The sequence below is a fragment of the Somniosus microcephalus genome, chromosome 2 (genome assembly GCF_052327205.1).
Source record: "Somniosus microcephalus isolate GS21.2 chromosome 2, FLI_Smic_1.0, whole genome shotgun sequence".
NCBI classification, from domain to species: domain Eukaryota; kingdom Metazoa; phylum Chordata; class Chondrichthyes; order Squaliformes; family Somniosidae; genus Somniosus; species Somniosus microcephalus.
Genome location: NC_140988.1, coordinates 28,344,207 through 28,365,610, shown reverse-complemented (window position 1 = coordinate 28,365,610; position 21,404 = coordinate 28,344,207). Strand labels below are relative to the sequence as shown.

General features: G+C 46.2%; 1 protein-coding gene across 5 annotated transcripts in view; it reads left to right on the top strand.

Annotated features, from left to right (window-relative positions):
• Positions 1-21,404, top strand: part of LOC147122628 (janus kinase and microtubule-interacting protein 1-like) — a 546,134-nt gene that overhangs the window by 267,510 nt on the left and 257,220 nt on the right. For all 5 annotated transcript variants that reach the window (XM_086007999.1, XM_086008029.1, XM_086008019.1 and 2 more), the window contains one exon: positions 7,649-8,146. In XM_086007999.1, the coding sequence (XP_085864125.1) occupies positions 7,649-8,146 (498 nt within the window). The remainder of the gene's footprint in view (positions 1-7,648; positions 8,147-21,404) is intronic.

The window sequence follows — 21,404 nt, the reverse complement described above, 5'->3', positions numbered from 1 at the left end:
CCTCTCACCAAACCTCCACCCTTGTGCCCTCCTGATTTTACACACCCAAGAAATGCAGCCTGCCCAACCATTGGTTGGCCAAGAAGAGGGAGAGGACAGTGAAGAAAAAGAAGAGACACCATCATTTGATTTGACATTCCTAGCCATCAGCTCCTCAAGGTTGACGAGCAAGACCATTTGCAGTGTCCCCCACTGAAAGTTAGCAGCCTTCCAACAGCCATGTTGCAGCCACTGGGGTAGCCTGCGTGCTATCAGTAGGATAGGCAAAGGCACACACAAGACAGTCACTAAGAGAATGCATAAGAGTGATGAGTTGATTTCTTGATATCATATTGGATGGATAAATGTATAAAGTTGGATTGGAAAGTTTGCTTTGTGGTGGCTTTTATTTGAGCATCATGGCCAAGAGGATGCTGTGATGGTCTGTAACAGAGGGGACGGTAAGATGTGGGACTAATGTTGAAAGGGGAATTGGAGTTGTGGTCACTGAGACCGCAGGCAAATATCCCAGACATCCTAGCCAGAAAGGGGCTGTCTGCATTACATCCTTCCTTCTGCTTCCTCCTCTTCTGCTTCTTCCTCTTCTGCATCTTCCTCTTCTCTCTGCGAGCGGATGCTGTAAATCTAAAATGACAGCATAAAATGCTGGAAACACACAGCAGGTCAGGCAGCATCTTGACCAGAGATGTGTACTTTGTTTCTCTCTCGACGGATATTGCCTGACCTGCTAAGTATTTCCAGCATTTTCTGTCTTCTCACAGGCCTTCCTTTACCATCTGAGGCCTTGCAAGCATCCAGCAGCGCTCCTTACACACTTAAAAAAATCTTTTAACATCTATTGCAGCAAGCCATTACTTCAGTAAAATAAAAATAAAAAGTCCAAAAGCTTAAATGCAAACTTACCTGAAAGATATGTGTGTCCCTTTAAGAGGTGCTGACAGCACCTCTGAGTCTGCTTGCACGCTGGGTTTACATGGCGAGCTTAGGACCCAGCGCTGAACTTGGCGCAAAGGTCCAAGTTCACCGCGGTGATGTTAAGTCGACGTGTGACGTCACCGCTCCCTCATTTGAATTTGCAGGGCGATGCATCTTACCAGCAGTGCTGTCAAGCCTAGGAAAATGGAGGATGCTGCGGGACTCGCCACCAGCTGGTGAAAGAGCGGCGGCCGCCCCTGAATTTTTAGCACTCTATATGTGTTTTATGCGCCCAATACCTATACCATTTAAAAACTGATGTTGAGCTGGAATGTATGCTTGATTTTTGTTTTTGTTTTTGGACGCAATTTTAAAGCAAGCGAATGCAATGAAATGTGTTCTCACCGGAGGCCAGCTGGAAATAAGCTGTACAACGCAGGAATCTTTTATAAATTACACGATGTATAGTACAGGATTTTTGGGGGGGGAATCTAATAAACCACTGTGCATTGTAAATAGTGCATTACTCCGGTGCAATAAATATGTGTTTTTGGATGGAACTGTCTGCAACAAAGTTATATATGATCGCCTTAAAAAAAATGTCATAAGCGGGCAAACTGATCCTCGGGGCTGGATTTTCTCAATGGGGAGCCTTTGGAAGCGGGGCTCCCACTTGTTGGGTTTTAGTCCCGACTCCATCGACTTGTGGCCAACCCACGCTATTTTCCCTTGATTGACCTTGTTATTCCCGCCCAGCGGGCTTAGCAGGCCAATTAAGGGAAAGCCGGTTACAGGTGACTTCAGCGAGTGACGTTTCATCTGTCAAGAGCCTTTGACAGATGAAATGTCAGCGTTTCACTGCTCTGCGAAGCTGTCAAACACGGACAGTCTGTCCTCTAAGTTCAGTCCTGTCACTCAGACTCAGTTAGAGATCTCTCCTGAGCAGAAGGCAGAAGGCTACAGCTTTTGACATTTCAGCGGCCATTCTGCTTTCTGTGCCGGTGAGCTGAGGGACTCCAGAGACCTGAAGGGAGGAAGCCTGCAGGAAGAAGTAAAGGTAAGTAAAATTTATTAAAACATTTTAAACACACCTCATAACTTAACTCTGCACACATGCACCCATCACTCAGCTGCACACCCGACATCTCGGCCCCTCCGACCCCCGCAGACCCACGGCCCGCCTCGCTGACCCTGGCGAGATTCAGAGCCGTCAGGAAGCCCACACTTCAGGACTGAAAATAGGGATTCTCAAAAAAACTGCCAGTTAACTACCTGTTAACAGGCAGTTAATTGGCACTAATCCCCTTCCCGCCTCGGGGGGAGGCAGCTCCCAGCGCGGGTCGGGTACCCGCCTCCCGGGAAGATGGCACGGAGGCAAGTTGGGGGCGGGATGGGTACCCGCCCCCAGATTCTGCCATTTTCCCGGCAGTCCCGCCTCCGAACCCGCCTCCCCAGGGCTGGCAAAATTCTCCCCTCAGTTTCGTCTGAGCAGGATTAGTATCTGCAAGTGCCCTCCTTCCGATGGTAACGCTCTGAAGCAAACAGGAGCTGCCACCATGCACAAATTTCCTCGGAGCTGCTTCCACGCTTAAACGGTGTTTCTGCTGCACTTTTGGTGAAGATACGTCCGCGAAGCGGGAGCAGTTCCGAAGGTGTCTTCTGAAGAAGAAATTTCCCACCTTCCTAGTATGGCTTGTTTGTTTCGCTTGGAAGCCATGCTGCTGGGCGGCAGTATCAGTTTGCTCGACTCCGTGGAAATAGCCATTTTCATTTCATTGTGCACGATTAGTTACGGAAATTGTATTTTTGACTGTGGCAACTCCGTGGAAAACATCTGACAGAAGCGTAACTCTCTCTCCGGCCCAGTTCTAATCAGCTTGAAGCAGGCTTAGTTTGGCATCTTGCATTCAGTATTAGTGGCGTCGGCTAGCTTAAGGCAGCTGCGTGCTAATTAAAATCAGATCTTAGGCACCTTCCCCTGAGTCAAGACCACATGAATCAAGATAAGCTGTTTGGCATTATTATTATTCCGCTTTGGAGTCAATTTAACTGGTTCTGAGCTCCTGAATTCCATGTAATCCTGGCTGATGGGCCAGTCACCTCTGTTGTGTGACCGTGTCACAGAGGTTTTACTAGTAAATCAGATAAGTAGAAGTCTTTTTTTTTTAAGGAGCACACTCGTCATGAAGAAAAAGTGTTTGGTAAAGCTTTTTTATATTTTGGGAAGGGGAAGAGCTGTATGCCATTCTTCTTACAATTCTTCTTCTTCTTAGGCAGTCCCTCGGAACCGAGGATGACTTGCTTCCACACTAAAAATGAGTCCTCAGGTGACTGATGAGTCCAATGCGGGACCTACAGTCTCTGTCACAGGTGGGGCAGATGGTGGTTGAAGGGGCGGGTGGGTGGGGTGCTTGGGTTGACGTGCGCTCCTTCTGCTGTTTGCGCTTGGCTTCCGCTTGCTCCCGGCTACATTACTCTCAAATGACATAATGAATTATTGATATGATATTAAAAAGCTTCCCTGAAATTTTTTCACTCGGGGCGTTGTCGGGATCTGGAATGCTCTACCTGAAAAGATAGTGGAAGCTAATTCCATAAATAATTTAAAAAGTGAGTTGGACAGGTACTTGAGGATGAGGAACTTATAGGGTTACAGACAAAAGGCGTGGGGGGGGAGGTGGGACCAAGCACAACTGCTCTTTCAAAGAGCCAGCACAGACACGACGGGCTGAATGGCCTCCTTCTGTGCTGTAAGTTTCTATGGGGGATAAAGTCGGTTGCCAAGCGCCCCGGTAACGCCCTGGACCAGATATTGAGTGGCGCCCCCTGCCTTTCTGCCTGCCACTAGCAACGACAGGTTGAGGGGAACGTTTTGAAGTCGGGAAGGGACTGGGGGAGCGCCATTTAAAGGTGGCCGCTTCCTGCCTTTTTTTGTCGGCAACATTTTTGCACCACGCATTCTGAGAGAGACTTCTGGAGAGATTCAACGCTGTGTGAAGGAGTTTTGGGTACTGAGCAGCACTTTGCAGGTTCATTTTGATTTGACCTTCCTTGCATCGATTTAGAAGAGACTATGGGGGCTGCACTCTGAGCTCTTTCCCTGGGCCTCTCCATTGTTCTTTCCAGCAGAATTGATGTACAGGTCTCTCCAGGCCGAGATTCAAGGCTGCAATGAGCAGGGTGTGGCTGGAGAGCAAGATCAACCCTCCCATTTAAGAACTGGCCGGCGCCAGTGTGTCTGTGTTCCATTGCTGACTGACATCACATGAGCTTCGCCAGCGCTTTGAGGTAACGCCTCGCTCCTCGGCGTTAGCGCCTTAAGATAGGTGTGTAACACCTGATTTAGCGCTCAAATCACCTCCAGGGGCGATGGAAGCCAAGTTTGCAGTCGGAGGCGATAATTAGCACCAGGCACTAAACTTTGCACCCGGCCGATAATTGCGCCCCAAACGGGGCGATACCGAATTTCTCCCCCTATGATTCTATGATTCCCCAACAATTTTTTCAAGAAAATAGAGCCTTTTAAAAAATATCTTTGATTTAAGTGGGGCATTCATAATTAGAAGTAATGTTGTGGTTATGATTTTATGTTTTGAGGTAACAAGACTGTACAGACTTAGCTACGTCTGTTTCCCCTTTAAATGCTCTCCTGAAGGCGATGACTCATGTTCGGGTATGGTACCATAAGCATTGGCTGTTCTTCATCTAACTCTGTCCAGGATGAGACATTCCTGATAGGTGTGGCTCAGTCCTGAACCACACGGAGTGTTTACCCACTGAGCCACAGGCAGTGATGCCAAGTTTATAAAGGACTGTCATTATGAAAAGGTTGCATGAGTGGTTTTTGTACTCTGATAATATTTGTACGTTTATCGTAAACTAAGCCTCGCTTTGGTTTAGCAGTGACGCCAGTCCTGTTTTACAGTTAGAGTTAGTAGAAAGAACAGCTGTATTTTGGGGGATTTTGCTTAGTATAAGCACCAACTTTATTTTAGAAACAGAGTAAACTGAAACTTGAGGTTTAGAATTTGGATTGGCAGCAGCACAGATTTTGTTATGATTAGAGTCAGCCAAAACAGTTGCCTTACTTTAGGATTTAGGCAGGCAGTCCCTATGGAACAAGATCCAAGATAACCTCGTTTCTTGATGCATCGACTACATTACTCCAAGTGGTAATACTGTTAATACTCCCAAATATGATCTTCAGTATATTGTACTGTTAAGATTAACATTTGCACCACATTAAACTAAATTTAATGGTAATTCCTTTTTTTTGCCTTTGACAGTGGTGAGTTGATTTGGGGAAAGATGAAAGTCAATGTTTTGTGTGTGTGTTTTTGGGGGGGAACATGCTGTTTCCAGTTACATAGGAGAATGTGTTTAAGATTTCCACTCTGTTAACCCAAACCAACAAAGCTGCCGTTGAAACAGTCAGTCATTTCATTTGGTCAATGCACCATGTTTGTTTTTATAATTATCACAATTTTTGCACCCTTAAACTGGTCAAGACTCATCAACAGTCACCTGAGCAGTTCAAAATAAAATCTCTCTCTTTATGAGCCTCGAAAACATATTTTAAATCAAGTAAAAGGAAGAAACCAGGAAACGCAAACAGACTTTACTTGGTTCTCCGATCTTTCAGTGGCGATTTAACGTGGCTCGTGGTTCAAGCTGACAAACTGAATGGAGGAACAGTCTTACTGCTCCAGCAGGCTGAACACTGAAGCAGTGCACAGTTCTCCAAATTTGGGGCCACTTTAAGGGTATAGTTATGCTGCCAGTTCTGCATTGATGCAAAGTGGTTTGGATGCACATCAGTGGCACTATAACTCAGGAGACCCCAGTCACACGAAAGTTGTGAGGCAGCCTCCAGACGGTTATCTCACACCAGTTTGTTGTTATAGGAACTTAGCAACATTAGAACATGAGCAGGCCATTCACATTCAGAGCGGTATAACTCCAGCTTAAAAATCTCACCCGATGAATGGGCACCACCGCATAGCATTTTCTTACAGGAACTCTTTGAAAGGCTATTTAAACTGCAGTTCATGTACATGTTTATAAACTTTGGGTTATTGAATACTCTTTACTATCTAAGAAAGGTTGTCACCAGGATTTCATAGGTTTTGCTTAGTCCTAGTATGAAGACCATTTTTGGAGTGTGTTATGTGATGAATTTCAACATTTTGTGGTCCTGAAGATCAAATGCTTTCCGCATGTCGCCTGCGTGTTAGTGAATATTCAATGATAGTTATGAAGTATAATTTTGGAAGTGCAAGGAACTATAAAAGGTTTTCTAAAGAAGGAAAGTCTGGAGGTTATTTTCAGTGTCATGTGTCTCTCTGTTTTAAGAAATTCAAATCAGTAATGTAGAGTCACTGGAGGGAATTTTAATATGAAAAAATGGGTGGGTTGGAGGCAGGGTGAAGTTAAAGTATTAAAAATCTAAATCCCGACCCCAGCCCGCCCACTTTAGGCTTTTACTCAGGTGGGACGGGGGGCGGGCTGGCATTTTAAATGTGGCAACGAGGCCCTGAAGCCTCTGCTTTAACCTGCTTTGTAGATTTTACTGCAGCCAGTCGGGAATTCCGGGCCTCGAGACTCCCGGTAGCTGCAACGAGGCGAGAACCGCCTCGGGGAGCAATCCTTGTGGGCAGGAGTGCTTCCTCCTGGTCCCCCAAGCTCGCCCACCATCAGCCCGCCCCATACAAACACTAACCTGCCCGACTGCAATCGCCACAGCGTGTGGGGAAACCCGGACTTCCCGCGGTCTACCGCTGCCCACCCCGGGCGGGTCGGAAACTTCAAAATTCTGGCCAATTTTTTCTTCCCTCAGTGGGGAGCAGCGCTTAAAGGAAGCATGGGTCGGAGTTAGGCCTACAAAATTGCAGCGCTCATTGTCTGACCTGCTCTCCCTTCAAGCGTGGCTCCCTGCTGGAAGTGTGGGATCAGTGATTTTACCCGAGCATCTCCTATTTGTTTGGAGATCCTTCAATTCCGTTTTCTTCCCCAAGAAGACCTCACAGGTGTCCACTCGTCTTCTGAGCTGCTCCAGTGTTATGGAGTGGCGACCGTATGTCCTCATTCATTTCTAATCTGTGCTTGGTACTGGCTTGAAAGCTGTTATACCCACATTCACTGAATACTCCTCAGAGCCCAACTGGAGCTCCTCCAAACTGGCACCTGAAATTGCTGCAAATCCACTCCTTGAAACAATTGGAGAACCTGTGATGAAATCAATGATACTTTCATCCTGGTAGATTTCCCCCAGAACTTTTCACTATTGCACATAAGAGGAATTAACAGATTGAATCGACTGCGCCGTGTGCTGTCCTTCTGCTTTCATTCACTGTATTCCAGGGATACGTTTTAGTTTTGATTTTACTGCTAAAGGGCTACTGTAATTCTTAGAAAGAACATTTAGACTACTAGCTACAATACTACTACTAAATTCCCGTCCCTCAGCGCAGCATCGATGATGGGGCCGAGTGAATTAATTCCACTGTTGTTGGTTCTTAACTAGCCTGGCCGCTTCAGTCTCTGCTTCTTGTTCCATGTCTCTGTATGCAAGGCCATGAAAGGCATCCTAGCTGTTTCCATTCTTGAAATGTGCCCAAACCATCGCAGTCACCTTTAGCGAGAATACCTAATTATAACTTAGCAAAAGACATCAGTAATGAGAAGGCAGTATTTTACACTGATACGTTTTTTGCTTGTCTCTTTTGCTCTCCAGGTGAATAAGCTAGAACGGGAAAAGGTGCAAGAAGTGAAGCAAGTGCGGGAGCTGGAGCAGCACAAGCACACGGTGGTTACTACGGACCTCAAGGCCAAACTCCACGAAGAGAAAATGAAGGAGCTACAAACCGTCCGCGAGATCCTGCTGAAGCAACACGAGCAGGAACTAGCCCGCGCAATCAAAATTAAGGACAGCGAAATCCAGCGACTCCAATCTACGGTGAATATACTACGGGATGGGGCAGCTGACAAAGTTAAAACCGCCTTGCTCAACGAAGCCAGAGAAGAAGCTCGGAAAGGGTTTGACATCGAACGCACCAAGCTGCAGCAGGAGGTAGTAGAGCTGAAATCCGCAAAGAAGCAGGTGGAGGAATCCCTGAACAATATCGCGCAGGCTGATAAGAAGAAAGCTGCTGACCTGAGAAGTGCTTATCAGTCCCATCAGGACGAGATAACCAGAATTAAGAAAGAGTGTGAGAGAGACATTCGCAGGCTGGTAAGTAGAGAAATATGAGCTCAGTAACTGCATGGGCTTTCTGCTGCAGGTACCAAGAAAACAAAGAAAGACTGACTTGCATTTATATAGCGCCTTTCACGACCACCGGATGTCTCAAAGCGCTTTACAGCCAATGAAGTATTTTTGAAGTGGAGTCACTGTTGTAATGTGGGAAATAGAATAGAATTAAACCTCCTTTACTGGCAACAGAAGCTGAAATTTGCAAACTAAAAGTTAAGCGATTAAGGCTTATAACTTTGATTTCTTTCCCCAGATTGAAAATATATGGCATCATATTACACATTCAGAATAATTAGTCATAGTTTGCATTTCAAGTTGCTCCAGAGAGATATTTAGTCCTCACCATTATTATTACCATTAGCTGAGGGAAAATTATACGGTTTGTGGGTGATTTAAGTCTGAGCAGTACTTTTTTAAAGCCAGGTTACATTACCACAATTTTTGTTATCTTTCAAACAGGTTTATATATATAAATACAAATAATTGCTGCTTTAAAATGAGCAGACTGCCCCGTGAAATATAAGGTAAACAATAATTAAATCTTCACTTCGCTTCCTGAGAGAAGTTTTCAATAAATGTTTGCCCAGATTTATCTAGGAACATTAGCTATTGTAATGGCGCACCTACGTCATAGGGACCCTTGAACGGCACTCCATATTTTCTTGTTACCCTCGCCAAAAACAGTGAGAAGGTATTTATCATAACTCTGCCCCCCTTAAAATAATGGCAATCACAATTTTCCTGGGCTCAATCCAATTTTAATGCCGCAGCAACTTAGACTTAAAAGTGATGGCCTAAGTGATCTAGCAGCAGCGTGATTTATCGCTCCCAGACAAAGTTTAAACTGGCAGTTGTTAATGTATTACTGTTGCGCATTCACTTGCTGTACCTTGAATTTTCAATGGCCCAGAATTTGTGGTCAGCGGCGAAATGGCAGTGATTGCCATTGACCTCAAAACGCTACCCACAAAGATCTTGCGATCTCTGTGGCGAAAACTTTAGCTTTCTCGACGTTAATTTGATTGTAGCGCTATCTATAGGGGATCTCCAGTGTCCAGCAGCAATGATGTCATCAAGCTGGCTAAACAGCCAATCACATTGAAGAATTCTCACAGACAGCAAACCAGGAAGTTAAAAGCAGCTATTATCATGGTTAAGGTAGAAGCTGAAATATCATTAAAAATTTAAAATATATTTTTCATTTTAATGCCATAATGGAGAAATTTGACATTCCACAAACATAAAGTTAGTTTTTCAGGGCCAGAGTGGTTGTTCAGCAGTAGTTATCACTCAGAACGCCGTTAAAAACCTTATTGAACAAGGCTTAACTTTTTATGGTGTGTTTAACAGCGATATTAGAGCGGAAAAGGGGAGGTTTTCATAAGATTTGAATTGATTGCCGCCTATGGGCAGTTCCACAACGCAAAATGTGACAGAGCAGGGAATGACTGATCGCAACTTCAGGATTCCCGTGATTATCTGTGCAAGCGCTAAATCCTGAAGTTGCGGTCAGTTTCAGAGGGTCAATGACGGCAAACGCTGACAGTTTCGCCGTCATTACCACTGCAAAATCCGGGCCTAAATTAATAAGGCCTTGCTCTATGTCCAGAGCCCAATCAATGTGTGAGCTCGTGTTCAGAATTTAAATGACCCCGTTTGTGTATTCCCACGGTGCTCAACCTCACTAAAGCCACTAACACAACAAACATATATTTTCTAATAACTCTAATTTGCTTATTAATTACTATTGTTTCAATCAGTTATGAGTAAATTGATGCACATGTACCTCAAAAACATTTCAAGCCCATCTACTCAGAGGTAAGTCAGCATGACATTATGTAAAATGTTGCTGTCCACAAAGATTTGCTATCTTCAACACCATTCAAACCTTTCTACAAGTTAAAAACTCAAGGTTAGCTTGCTTGGCTCGTTTTATGGCCACGTACTCCACGGAAATAAAAACCAGTAATTATTTTATTCCTAAATTATTCCTAATTTATAACGTAACGACTTGATGTGGCCTGAATTCGTCGATCACACATAGCAGTGAAAGTGACGAAAATCTCCAACCTCGAAAAGGGACATGACACCTGAAAATAATCATAGATCAGAGCTTATTTAAGAAGTTACACTTCCATTCACTGAAACCCTCCTGTGACTCCAGATGATGCCGTCAGTTCAACAACAACAACTTGCATTTATATACAGGAAACTTTTTTATCCGACACCGACGGGACTGGCGTGGTGCCGGTTTATCAAAAAGTCCGGATTACAGAGGTATAGTAAAAGGTACGAGAGCCCCGTACACGGCCACAGATCCAGGCATCCTTGTTGCATGGCAACAAGTGCGGGAACCCCGGCCACAGACCAAGCGTCCCTGTGGCACAGCAACAGGTGCAGGAACCCCGGTTACACGGCCACAGATCCAGGAACGGCCACTAATATGAAGTAAAACTTACCTGAACCTACTCCTAAATTTTGCCGGTTAACAGAGATTTCTGGTTATTTAGGTGCTGGTAAATCGAGAGTTTCCTGTAGTACCTTTAACATAGTAAAACATCCCAAGGCACTTCACGGGAGCGTTATCAAACAAAATTTGACACCGAGCCACATAAGAAGATATTAGGACAGATGAGCAAAAGTTTGGTCAAAGAGGTAAGTTTTAAGGAGTGTCTTACAGGAGAAGGGGCAGAGAAGAGCAGAGGTTTAGGGAGGGAATTCCAGAGCTTCGGGCCTAAGCAGCTGAAAGCACGGCCGTCAGTGGTGGAGTGGCTCATCTCTTAGACCAGCGCTGAGTGCCTGATTCACCGCTAAGCTTGCTGCGGCGTATTCTAATTAGAAAACCAGCAAAATTTGGAGCAAGCTGGCAACAGTGAGATTGGCTTTTCTAGATCTCTAGAAACAGACGTATTGGATACAGTTTGCTCACTGGATATTGAAGCACTGGAGAAAATGCAAAAAAGATTTAGAAGGATGTTGCCAGAACTGAGAGAGTACAACTATCAGGATAGACTGAATAGACTGGGGTTCTTTTCTCTAGAAGAGAGAAGGCTGATGGGTGACCTGATAAAGGTTTTTAAAATTATGAAGGTGTTCGATGGGGTAGATGTAAAGAAGATGTTTCTGCTTGTGGGGGAGTTCAAAACTAGGGGCCATAAATATAAGACAGTCACTAATAAATCCAATAAGGAATTTGGGGAGAAGCTTCTTTACTCAGAGAGTGATGAGAGTGTGGAACTCATTAAGTACATGGAGTAGTTGAGGTGAGTAGCATGGATGCATTTAAGGGGCAGTTAGATAAGTACGTGAGGGAGAAAGGAACAGACTGAAATATTGATAGGGTGAGATGAAGTAAGGTGGGAGGAGGGCCATGTAGAGTATAAACACTGGCATAGACCTGTTGCCTTGGGATGTTTTACTACATTAAAGGCGCTATATAAATACAAGTTGTTGTTGTTGGGTCAAATGGCCTGTTTCTAAGCTGTAAAATTCTACGTAATTCTGTGTAACTGTCTAATGCCGCTCTGCCATTATGAAATCACAGTATCATTTTATGTCAGGTATGAGGTTATCCTGAATACAGTAACAAAATAGATTGAGTTTGCTATGCGGGAGAGAGAGATTGTGATTAGCGATTGTGATTATTAAATATTTTGATATAATATGGCAAATAAAATGCACAATCGGAGGAAAAATATATAACTTGCCAGCCTCTGAAAAAGTATCCCTGACAGTTGAGGCTGTGGGGAGATGACATTGTTGAGACATCTCTCATTCAGTGATATAGGCGAACACAGCCCTCTAGCTCATACCTCAGGACATACCCACAGAAAAACAAAAACATTAAAAAAATTAAATATGAGCTCCTGTGATTGCTCCATTACTGACAGACTGTACAGTCCCGTTCGCCCATCTCCCCTGTGCTCTCTGACCGACACTGGCTCCTGGTTAAGCAGCGCCTCGATTTCAAAATTTTCATCCTTGTTTTCAGAACCCTCCATGGCCTCTCCCCTCCCTATCCCTGTAATCTCCTTCAGCCCCACAACCCCCCGAGATATCTGCGCTCCTCTAATTCTGCCCTCTTGAGCATCCCTGATTATAATCGTTCAACCTTTGGTGGCCGTGCCTTCTGTTGCCTAGGCCCTAAACTCTGGAATTCCCTGCCTAAACCTCTCCGCCTCGCTACCTCTCTTTCCTCCTTTAAGACGCTCCTTAAAACCTACCTCTTTGACCAAGCTTTTGGTCACCTGCCCTAATTTATCCTTATGTGGATCGGTGTCAAATATTTTGTCTTAAAAGGCAAATAATGTGAAGCGCCTTGGGACATTTTACTATGTTAAAGGCGCTATATAATACAAGTTGTTGTTGTTGGTAAACAAAAAATCAGAAATGAAATCGGGTAAAGTGCAAATGTGTGTGTATTCTCCAAAAATATACTTTGAAGAAATGCTCACAACCAGTGCAGGAACAACTCTAACCAGATCACAGCAAGGTCATGCAGCTGCTGTTTGAAAGGGAATATCTACTTATTATATTACAGAAAGAAAGAAAAAATGAAAAGAGATAGAGATAAACAGAAATAAAGGGACTACAATGAGAGAAAATGAGCAAGAACCATTCAAAGAGAAGGAGGGAAAGAGTTGAAAAAGACTGGAAGACAAAATGAAAGACAGGCTGCTATTCTTTCATTGGAGGCGAGTTGGGTGCGGGTCAGGTGGTTTCCGGTTTCCATTCCTGCTCCCAACTGCATCCGGCCCACAGACGTGATTTTACGTTGATTGACCTTGTTAAGCCTGTCCTGCAGGCTTGCCGGCCAATTAACAGGAAGCCAGTCAGATGATGTCATTTGATGACGCGTCATCTGCCGGTTTTCTTAAAGGGACCACACACAATTTTTTTTGGCAGCTGATTTCTCAGTGTTTGACAGCATTGAGGTGCTGCAAACACTGACAATCACTGCATAAAGGTGACCTCTTGCACCCAGGCTCTCCAATGACTCTCTCCAGAGGCTGGAATAGATGGCAGCTGCAGGTGAGATGACAGAAGCGATCTGTCACTGGTGAAAGAGGTTCTCCCAATGAGGTGACACTGGACATGGATTTCAAAACTTGTTACCTAAAGAAATGTCTAAATGTATTAAAAATGCATTTCCCAACATTTTCTTACCTCTGAGACTCAGTGCACTATTGGATCCTTCACACCACTTCTGCAGCTGTCATCAATCCAGAAACATTACAGCAGACTCACAACATGCCACACTTACCTGGCATGGTGTCAGGAAACCCAAGGCAGAAGCGGCAAAATTAAAAAATAGCCTGTCAACTAGTAGCAACTACCTGTTAATAGGCAGTTAATTGGCTTTAATCCTATTCCTGCCACTAGGTGTCGGACCCATGCGCAAATTGGGGACCCGACACTTGAGAAAATTGTTTGGAGGTGGGTTGATGGCGGGATCGCAACCCGTCGTCAATCAAACAATTTACCCTTTGACCCGCCTCCTAACCCGCCCTCTGAGCGCCGGCAAAATCCAGCCCAGAGAGTCAGAAAGAATTAGATGGTTATAGAAAGTGAGATTTTTTAAAAAATGTTGTCCACGAGTAACACCATGGGAGATTAACGAGTTAACATAACAATTACAAGAAAATCCAACATAAGGATTGTAATGGTTGGTTGATGGAATGAACCAACATGTGCTTACATTCGGATTTTATCTAAATATAATTTGATGACATTTTGGAAGTATTCAGTATGCCTGACATGAACCTCACATCCAATCTATCACTAAGACCGCTGACATCAACGTCCGCCACATTGTCTGCTTTCAGCCTTACCTCACCCTCACTGCTGTTGAAACCTTTATTTACACTCTTGTTAATTCCTGACTTGACTTCTCCAATGCCCTCCTCACCAACCCCCAAGCTCCATACGACACAAATTTCTAACTCATCCAAAATTCTACTGCTCACATCCTGTCCAGCACTGTCTCACTTGCCTATCCTCGCCACCCTCCATTGTCTCGCCATCCCCCCAACGCATTGATTCCAAAATCTTTGTCCTTGTTTTCAAATCCCTCCAAGGACTCACCCCATCCTACTTCTGCAACTGCCTCTAGCCCATGCCTTTTGATTCTCTTGACTCTAGCCTCCTATGCATTCTGCCCTCCCTCCGCTTGCAACATCGGTAGCAGACCCTTCAGCCATCTTGGCTTACTCTCTGGAACTCCCTCCCTAAACTCTTACCCATTGGTTCTTCTCTTCCCCTCTAAAAACACTGGCAAATACTACCTCCAACCTTTTAGATCATTTGCTCGTGCTGTTCAGCATCAGTTTCTCTTGTGAAACGCCGAGGGATGTTTACTGTGTTAAAGACGTTGCATACGTGCAAGTTGTTGCAATAGGTATCCACGTTCTTACATATGGTGCTCTTTTATACACAGTGGTACTCAGCTCGTACTGGCTTCAAGAAGACGAGCAGCTCCCAAATCAGCATGCAGCAACGAGAACAATACTTAGCTCTGTTCCCACAGTGCAGACTGTAACTGACTGAGCCCAGTGGCTAACGTCAGCCAAGTGCACTTGAACCTTTACTTAGCCTCAAATGTCCTGTCTCCTCAGGGATTGAGGCAATTTGCCAATTTACAATGGCATTTCCAGCACAAGTTTCTTCTAAATATATAAGTTGAACATACAGGGTGTAGTGTGTGTGTGTGCGAATGTAAAACACAAAGTTACTCCAAGGCCACACATTTGCATTTTAGTTCAGACAAGCAAACAGTTATTTCACTGCCCAACTGGACGAATTATTAAGTTTTAGGGTACTTCACTAGGGAGCAATGAATAGGGCTGATCCATCACACCTCAGCAGGGAGCGACAAAATGTGCATTTAAATTACTTCCTATGGAGATTTCAGTTACAAATTCCTCTGCATGCGATTACTGTAAGAGTAAATGATAAGAGTTTAAACAGATTTTTTTTACATTTGAGGAAGAATAATTTAGGCCCAAATGTTTCTGCTTCAAATCAGTGTGTTGCCTGGCACCATGGGGGAAAAATTCAGTATCGCCCCATTTGGGGCGCCATTATCGGCCGTGCGCAAAGTTTAGCGACTGGCGCTAATTATCGCCTCCGACGGCAAACTTGGCTTTTATCGCCCCTGGAGGTGACTGGAGCGCTAAATCAGGCGCTTCACACCTGTCTTAAGGCGCAAAGGCCGAGGAGCGAGGCGCTACCTCAGAGCGCTGGCGAAGCAAGGAAGGGCAAATCAAAATGAACCTGCAAAGTGCTGCTCAGTACCCAAAACTCCGTCACACAGCGTTGAATCTCTCCAGAAGTCTCTCTCTCTGTCTCTCAGAATGTGTGGTGCAAAAATATCACCAACAAAAAAAGGCAGGAAGCAGTCGCCTTTAAATAGCGCTCCCCCAGTCCCTTTCTGACTGCAAAACGCTCCCCTCAACCTGTCGTTGCTAGCGGCAGGCAGGCGGTAAGGCAGGGGGCGCCACTCAATATCTGGTCCGGGGCGCTACCGGGGCGTTGCGCACTCGACTGACGTCACGATCTGCCGCCGCAGGAGATCGTGGCAGTAGCGTTTAACACCGCCGCAAAATGTCTAGTTAATTTTGCGAGTGGCACAAACATCGCTGCGCCCGGGCGCTAGTTGCTTTGTGCCCCATTAGCGCCCTCTTAAGGCGCTAACGGGAGGTGCAAACAACTGAATTTTTCCCCCCCCTGTTCCCCTGTTTGGCAACATGGAGGAAAATCAGGCCCGGGAGGCCTACTGCTGCATTGCCGTGCTGACCTAGGTATTCCTAACCCGCCCAAGCAGGGAAGGCCGCTGGCTGCCCTCCTTCACAGCCCTGCCTTGTGTAAATGGTGAGCTTCAGGTGGAGCCCAGGAACCTGCCTAATTTCCTTCCTGTCTACTGCTGACCCCGGCAGGAAAAGGGGAATGGCGAAGTATTTACAGCACAGAAACAGGCCATTTGCTCAACAGGTCCATGCCGGTGGTAATGCTCCACATGAGCCTCTTCCCACCCTTCTTCATCCAACCCCATCGACATATCCTTCGATTCCTTTCTCCCTCATGTATTTATCTAGCTTCCGCTTAAATGCATTTATACTATTCAACTCAACTATTCCATGTGGTAGTGAGTTCCACATTCTATCCACTCTGTGGGTAAAGAAGTTTCTCCTGAATTCCCTATTGGATTTATTAGTGACTATCTTATATTGATGGCCTCGAGTTCTGGCCTCGCCCGCAAGTGGAAACATCTTCTCTCCGTCTCAAACCCTTTCATAATCTTAAAGACCTCTATCAGACCTTCCTTTTCTAAAGAAAATGTAGGAGGGAGTAGGCCTAGTGGGCAGCTCTCTCTCACTTAAGTCCCCCATTTACCTTCTTTTAGCGGTCTTGTGCCTCATGGGGAGCCTTCTTTGAATTTATTCCTCAATCAACATCACTAAAACAGATGATCTGATCATTACCACATTGCTGTTTGTGGGAGCTTGCTGTGCGCAAATTGGCTGCCGCATTTCCTACATCACAACAGTGACTGCACATAAAAAAAAGTGCTTTGTTGGCTGTAAAGCGCTTTGGGACGTCCGGTGGTCGTGAAAGTCATTATATAAATGCAAGTCTTTCTTTCCTTTTATAAAACATTTTTTTGCAGCTTTTCTGCCCCATCCCCCACCTTTAACTGTCCGCCTCTTCTTCCTGGTGCTGCAGCACTGCCTGCATTTCCTTCCATGGTGCTGGTGGGCTCCCTTTGTTGTGGGAAGGGCCTCGCCAGGAGCTCTCCCGGCATAGGTAATGATCCGCAACCCAGGAAAACGGGTCGCGGCCGGGGCGGTGGGCAGTCGCTCCTCCAGCAGGAGAAGGACAATCCAGGACTGTAACCCTCGCTCTGCAATTTTGGTGTCAGTGTTAGGCTGCAAAGTGAGTTATGCCGATTGGAAGATTTATAACAGTGGCCAAGTCTTGGGAGTGATGATAAATGCCCTTTTTTCCCAGACCAGTTAATTGGAGTAGTTTTTCGAAGTATACCCTCAAGAATAGCTTGAATTTATTTCGTGCCTTAAGGTGCTTTACACATAAACGTAAGGAGAACCACAACTGTTTGCCTCATCAACAATGACTGCACTTCAAAAGTCATTTGTTGGTTGTGCAGTGCTTTGGATCATTAGGCACTATATAAATGCAAGTTCATTGAAGTCTTAGGGGGGAAAATTCAGTTGTTTGTGCCTCCCGTTAGCGCTTTAAGAGGGCGCCAATTGGGGCGCAAAGCAACTAGTGCCCGGGCGAGGCGATGTTTGCGCCGCTCGCGAAATTAACTAGACATTTTGTGGCAGCGCTAAACACTGCCGTCACGATCTCCTGCGCCGGCAGATCGTGACATCAGTCGAGTGCGCAAAGCCCCAGTAGCGCCCCGGACCGGATATTGAGTGGCGCCCCCTGCCTTACCGCCTGCCGCTAGCAACGACAGGTTGAGGGGAGCGTTATGCTGTCAGGAAGGGACTAGGGGAGCGCTATTTAAAGGTGACTGCTTCCTGCCGTTTTTTGTTGGTGACATTTTTGCACCACGCATTCTGAGAGAGAGAGAGACTTCTGGAGAGATTCAACGCTGTGTGAAGGAGTTTTGAGTACTGAGCAGCACTTTGCAGGTTTATTTTGATTTGCCCTTCCTTGCTTCACCAGCGCTCTGAGGTAGCGCCTCGCTCCTCGGCCTTTGCGCCTTAAGACAGGTGTGAAGCGCCTGATTTAGCGCTCCAATCACCTCCAGGGGCGATAAAAGTCAAGTTTGCTGTCGGAGGCGATAATTAGCGCCAGGCGCTAAACTTTGCACACGGCCGATAATGGTGCCCCAAACGGGGCGATACCGAATTTTTCCCCCTTAATGTTCCTCCACAGCAGAGTGGAAAGTACAAAATAACAACAGAAAATGCTGGAAAAACTCAGCAGGTCAGGCAACATCCGTGGAGAGAAATTTGAGTTGACGTTTCGGGTTGGACCCTTCTTCAAAACTGGAAAGAAAAGAAACTAGATCGGAGGCAGGGCTGCGATCGGACAAAAGAATAAAAGAAACAAAAGAAGTAAAAGAGATTAGAAGCTAGACGAGATGGTAATAGGCTGGGATTAGGTGTAAAGTGTACTGGCAGGGCAAAAGATAGCTGCCAGGTGTGAGAGAGAAACAAAAGGAAAGGGGGGGGGGGAAAGGAGTGGAACAATTACAAGAGAAAATGAAATGGGGGCCGAGCTTATGATCTGAAATTGTTGAACTCGATATTGAGTCCGGAAGGCTGCAGAGTGCCTAATCGGAAGATGAGGTGCTGTTCCTCGAGTTTACGTTGAGCTTCCGTGGAACAATACAAGAGGCCAAGGACGGTGAGGTCCGAGTGGGAATGGAGCAGTGAATTAAAATGACAGGCGACCGGAAGCTCGGGGTCACCCTTACGGACTGAACGGAGGTGTTCCGCAAAGCGGTCACCCAATCTGCGTTTGGTCTCCCCAATGTAGAGGAGACCGCATCGTGAGCAGCGAATACAGTATACTAGATTGCGAGAAGTACAAGTAAATCGCTGTTTCACCTGGAAGGGGTGTTTGGGGCCCTGGACAGTGGGAAGGGGGGAGGTATAGGGGCAGGTGTTACATCTCCTCCGCTTGCACGGGAAGGTGCCAGGCGAAGAGGAAGGGCTGTTTGGGGTGATAGAGGAGTGGACTAGGGTGTCTCGGAGGGAGCGGTCCCTGCGGAATGCTGAAAGGGGAGGGGAGGGGAAGATACGTTTGGTGGTGGGATCACTTTGGAGGTAGCGGAAATGCCGGAGGATGATCCGTTGAATGTGGAGGCTGGTGGGGTGAAAGGTGAGGACAAGGGGAACCCTATCGTGGTTCCGGGAGGGAGGGGCAGGGGTGAGGGCAGAAGTGCGGGAGATAGAACTGACACGGTCGAGGGCAGTGTCAACCACAGTAGAGGGGAATCCTCGGTTGCGGAAAGTACGCTGGGTTCAGCTAGTTTGCAGCTCAAGTGATTCAAACCCACGTGGCACAGAATTTTCTCACTATTTGGATACAAAGACATTGCACAGCTCACTGCTTTGGTGTGAGCTGAGCATGCAAAAACCCATCCAGCACACAGAGACTGTGAATTCTCTGGACCTGCTAGCAGCCTAAGGGTTTTGCAATGTTAGTTATACAGCAGAATGGCACATTTCCTCCTGGTATCCTGAATCAGAATCCCACGGCATTTCAAGGCCACTTTCGGTAGCAAGCCCAACCAAAATTCTGCAGCAGGAGAATGTAAGGGGAGATTTTCCGTCTCGGTGCTCACAGCACATGCCAGCAGCAGCACGTAGCGGGAAATTGCGTGATTTTCTGTCCATTAAAATGAATGGAATGAAAACCATGGGCTGGGGTTCGCAATTTCCCGCTACGCACTCTCAGTGGTGGGGGCGTGAAGCAGAAAATCTCTCCTGTCGGTTCTGTGGCACATTACCCAAGTGACCGACGGTATAATAACTTCGAAAAAGTGTAACAGCAGCAAATTGTTGATTAAAAAAGCACACGTTTAGAAAAAGCTTAAACAATGTTTTTCTTCTCACCGTGACCTCATTTATCTCCATTCTCCCTTCTTTCCTAGACTTTCACTCTATGAAGTGTAACGCCATCAATTCGAACTTTTTTTTCTTAAAACCTAAGGGGGAAAATTCATTGGCGCCCCCTTTGGAGCGTTACCTTCGCAGGGGCGCTAATTTTAGTGCCCCGAAAAAGTTAGCGGCCCTGCGCCGTAAATTCAGTAGTAGCGCCCCAAGCAGGAGGCAGGGCACTACTGGAAGTGCTACCCCTCCTTCTTGGAGCGGTACCAGTGAGTTTTGCGGTGCTACGTGCAACAGAGCCACGCGGTCGGCACGTAGCGCCCCGTCATTGCAGGCCTCTTCCCCTGATTAAAGGGGAGGGGTCTAGCACTGTGCGCACTGGGACCCTGCTGGACCACTGGGGAGCGGGGTGCTGGGAAAACAGCCCGGCACTCGAGAGGAGTGCCGGGCTGAGCGACCGCAGTCGGCACCCCGAAAAAAAAAGGGGAAGGGGGCAGGTGCTGGCAATCGGCCGAATAAAAAATGGCCGCCCGACACCTGCCTTTTTGTTTCACCGCCGCGGCTGCAAAAATGCCCCCTGACGATAGGTCACGGGGCGCAACCCAAGGTTGCGGCCGGGGCGCTGCGCACGGCGATCGCCGGAGGCACAGCGCCACGGGGCGCTACCGGCTACCACTGCTGCTAACCTCCTGCTGAATTTCACGGGAGGGGTTAGTGGCGCCGCAACCTGGCAGTAGGGGATTTGTGCCCCACTAGCGCTAACAAGAGATGCAAATCAACCCAATTTTTCCCCCCAAACAGTTGATATCAAAAATACTTCTGTTCGTGCACCCTCTTATATTTAACCTGTTCCCGTGCTGCTCAAGCCTTGTAAATGATTCACTTAGTCTGCTTTCTGATGACTTTGTGGATAATATGTGCTATATTTCTGAGAGGTTTAACCTAAACTTATCATTATGAGTAAATAAAAATTGTGCCCTACAAATTAATTCCATAAATTCACCTTAATTAAAATTCTAATAAAACAACACAATATTCAGAAAAGTCCTGTAAATATGGCAACAGAAAAAAATCCAAACCCTATTTTTTAAAATTCATTCCTGGGATGTGGGTGTTGCTGGCAAGGTCAGCATTTATTGCCCATCCCTAATTGCCCTTGAGAAGGTGGTGGTGAGCCGCCTTCTTGAACCGCTGCAGTCCGTGTGGTGAAGGTACTCCCACAGTGCTGTTAGGGAGGGAGTTCCAGGATTGTGACCCAGCGACGATGAAGGAACTCCCTTTAAGAACATAAGAACATAAGAAATAAGAGCAGGAGTCGGCCATACGGCCCCTCGAGCCTGTTCCGCCATTCAATAAGATCATGGCTGATCATCGACCTCAACTCTACTTTCCCGCCCGGTCTCCATATCCCTTGATTCCCCTAGAGACCAAAAATCTATCTATCTCAGCCTTGAATATACTCAAAGACTCAGCATTCACAGCCCTCTGGGGCAGAGAATTCCAAAGATTCACAACCCTCTGAGTGAAGAAATTCCTCCTCATCTCAGTCTTAAATGGCCGACCCCTTATCCTGAGACTACGCCCCCTAGTTTTATTGTGCATGAAGCTTCATTTGCCACCATTTAAAGTCGCTTTGCAGGGAATAAGTGCAA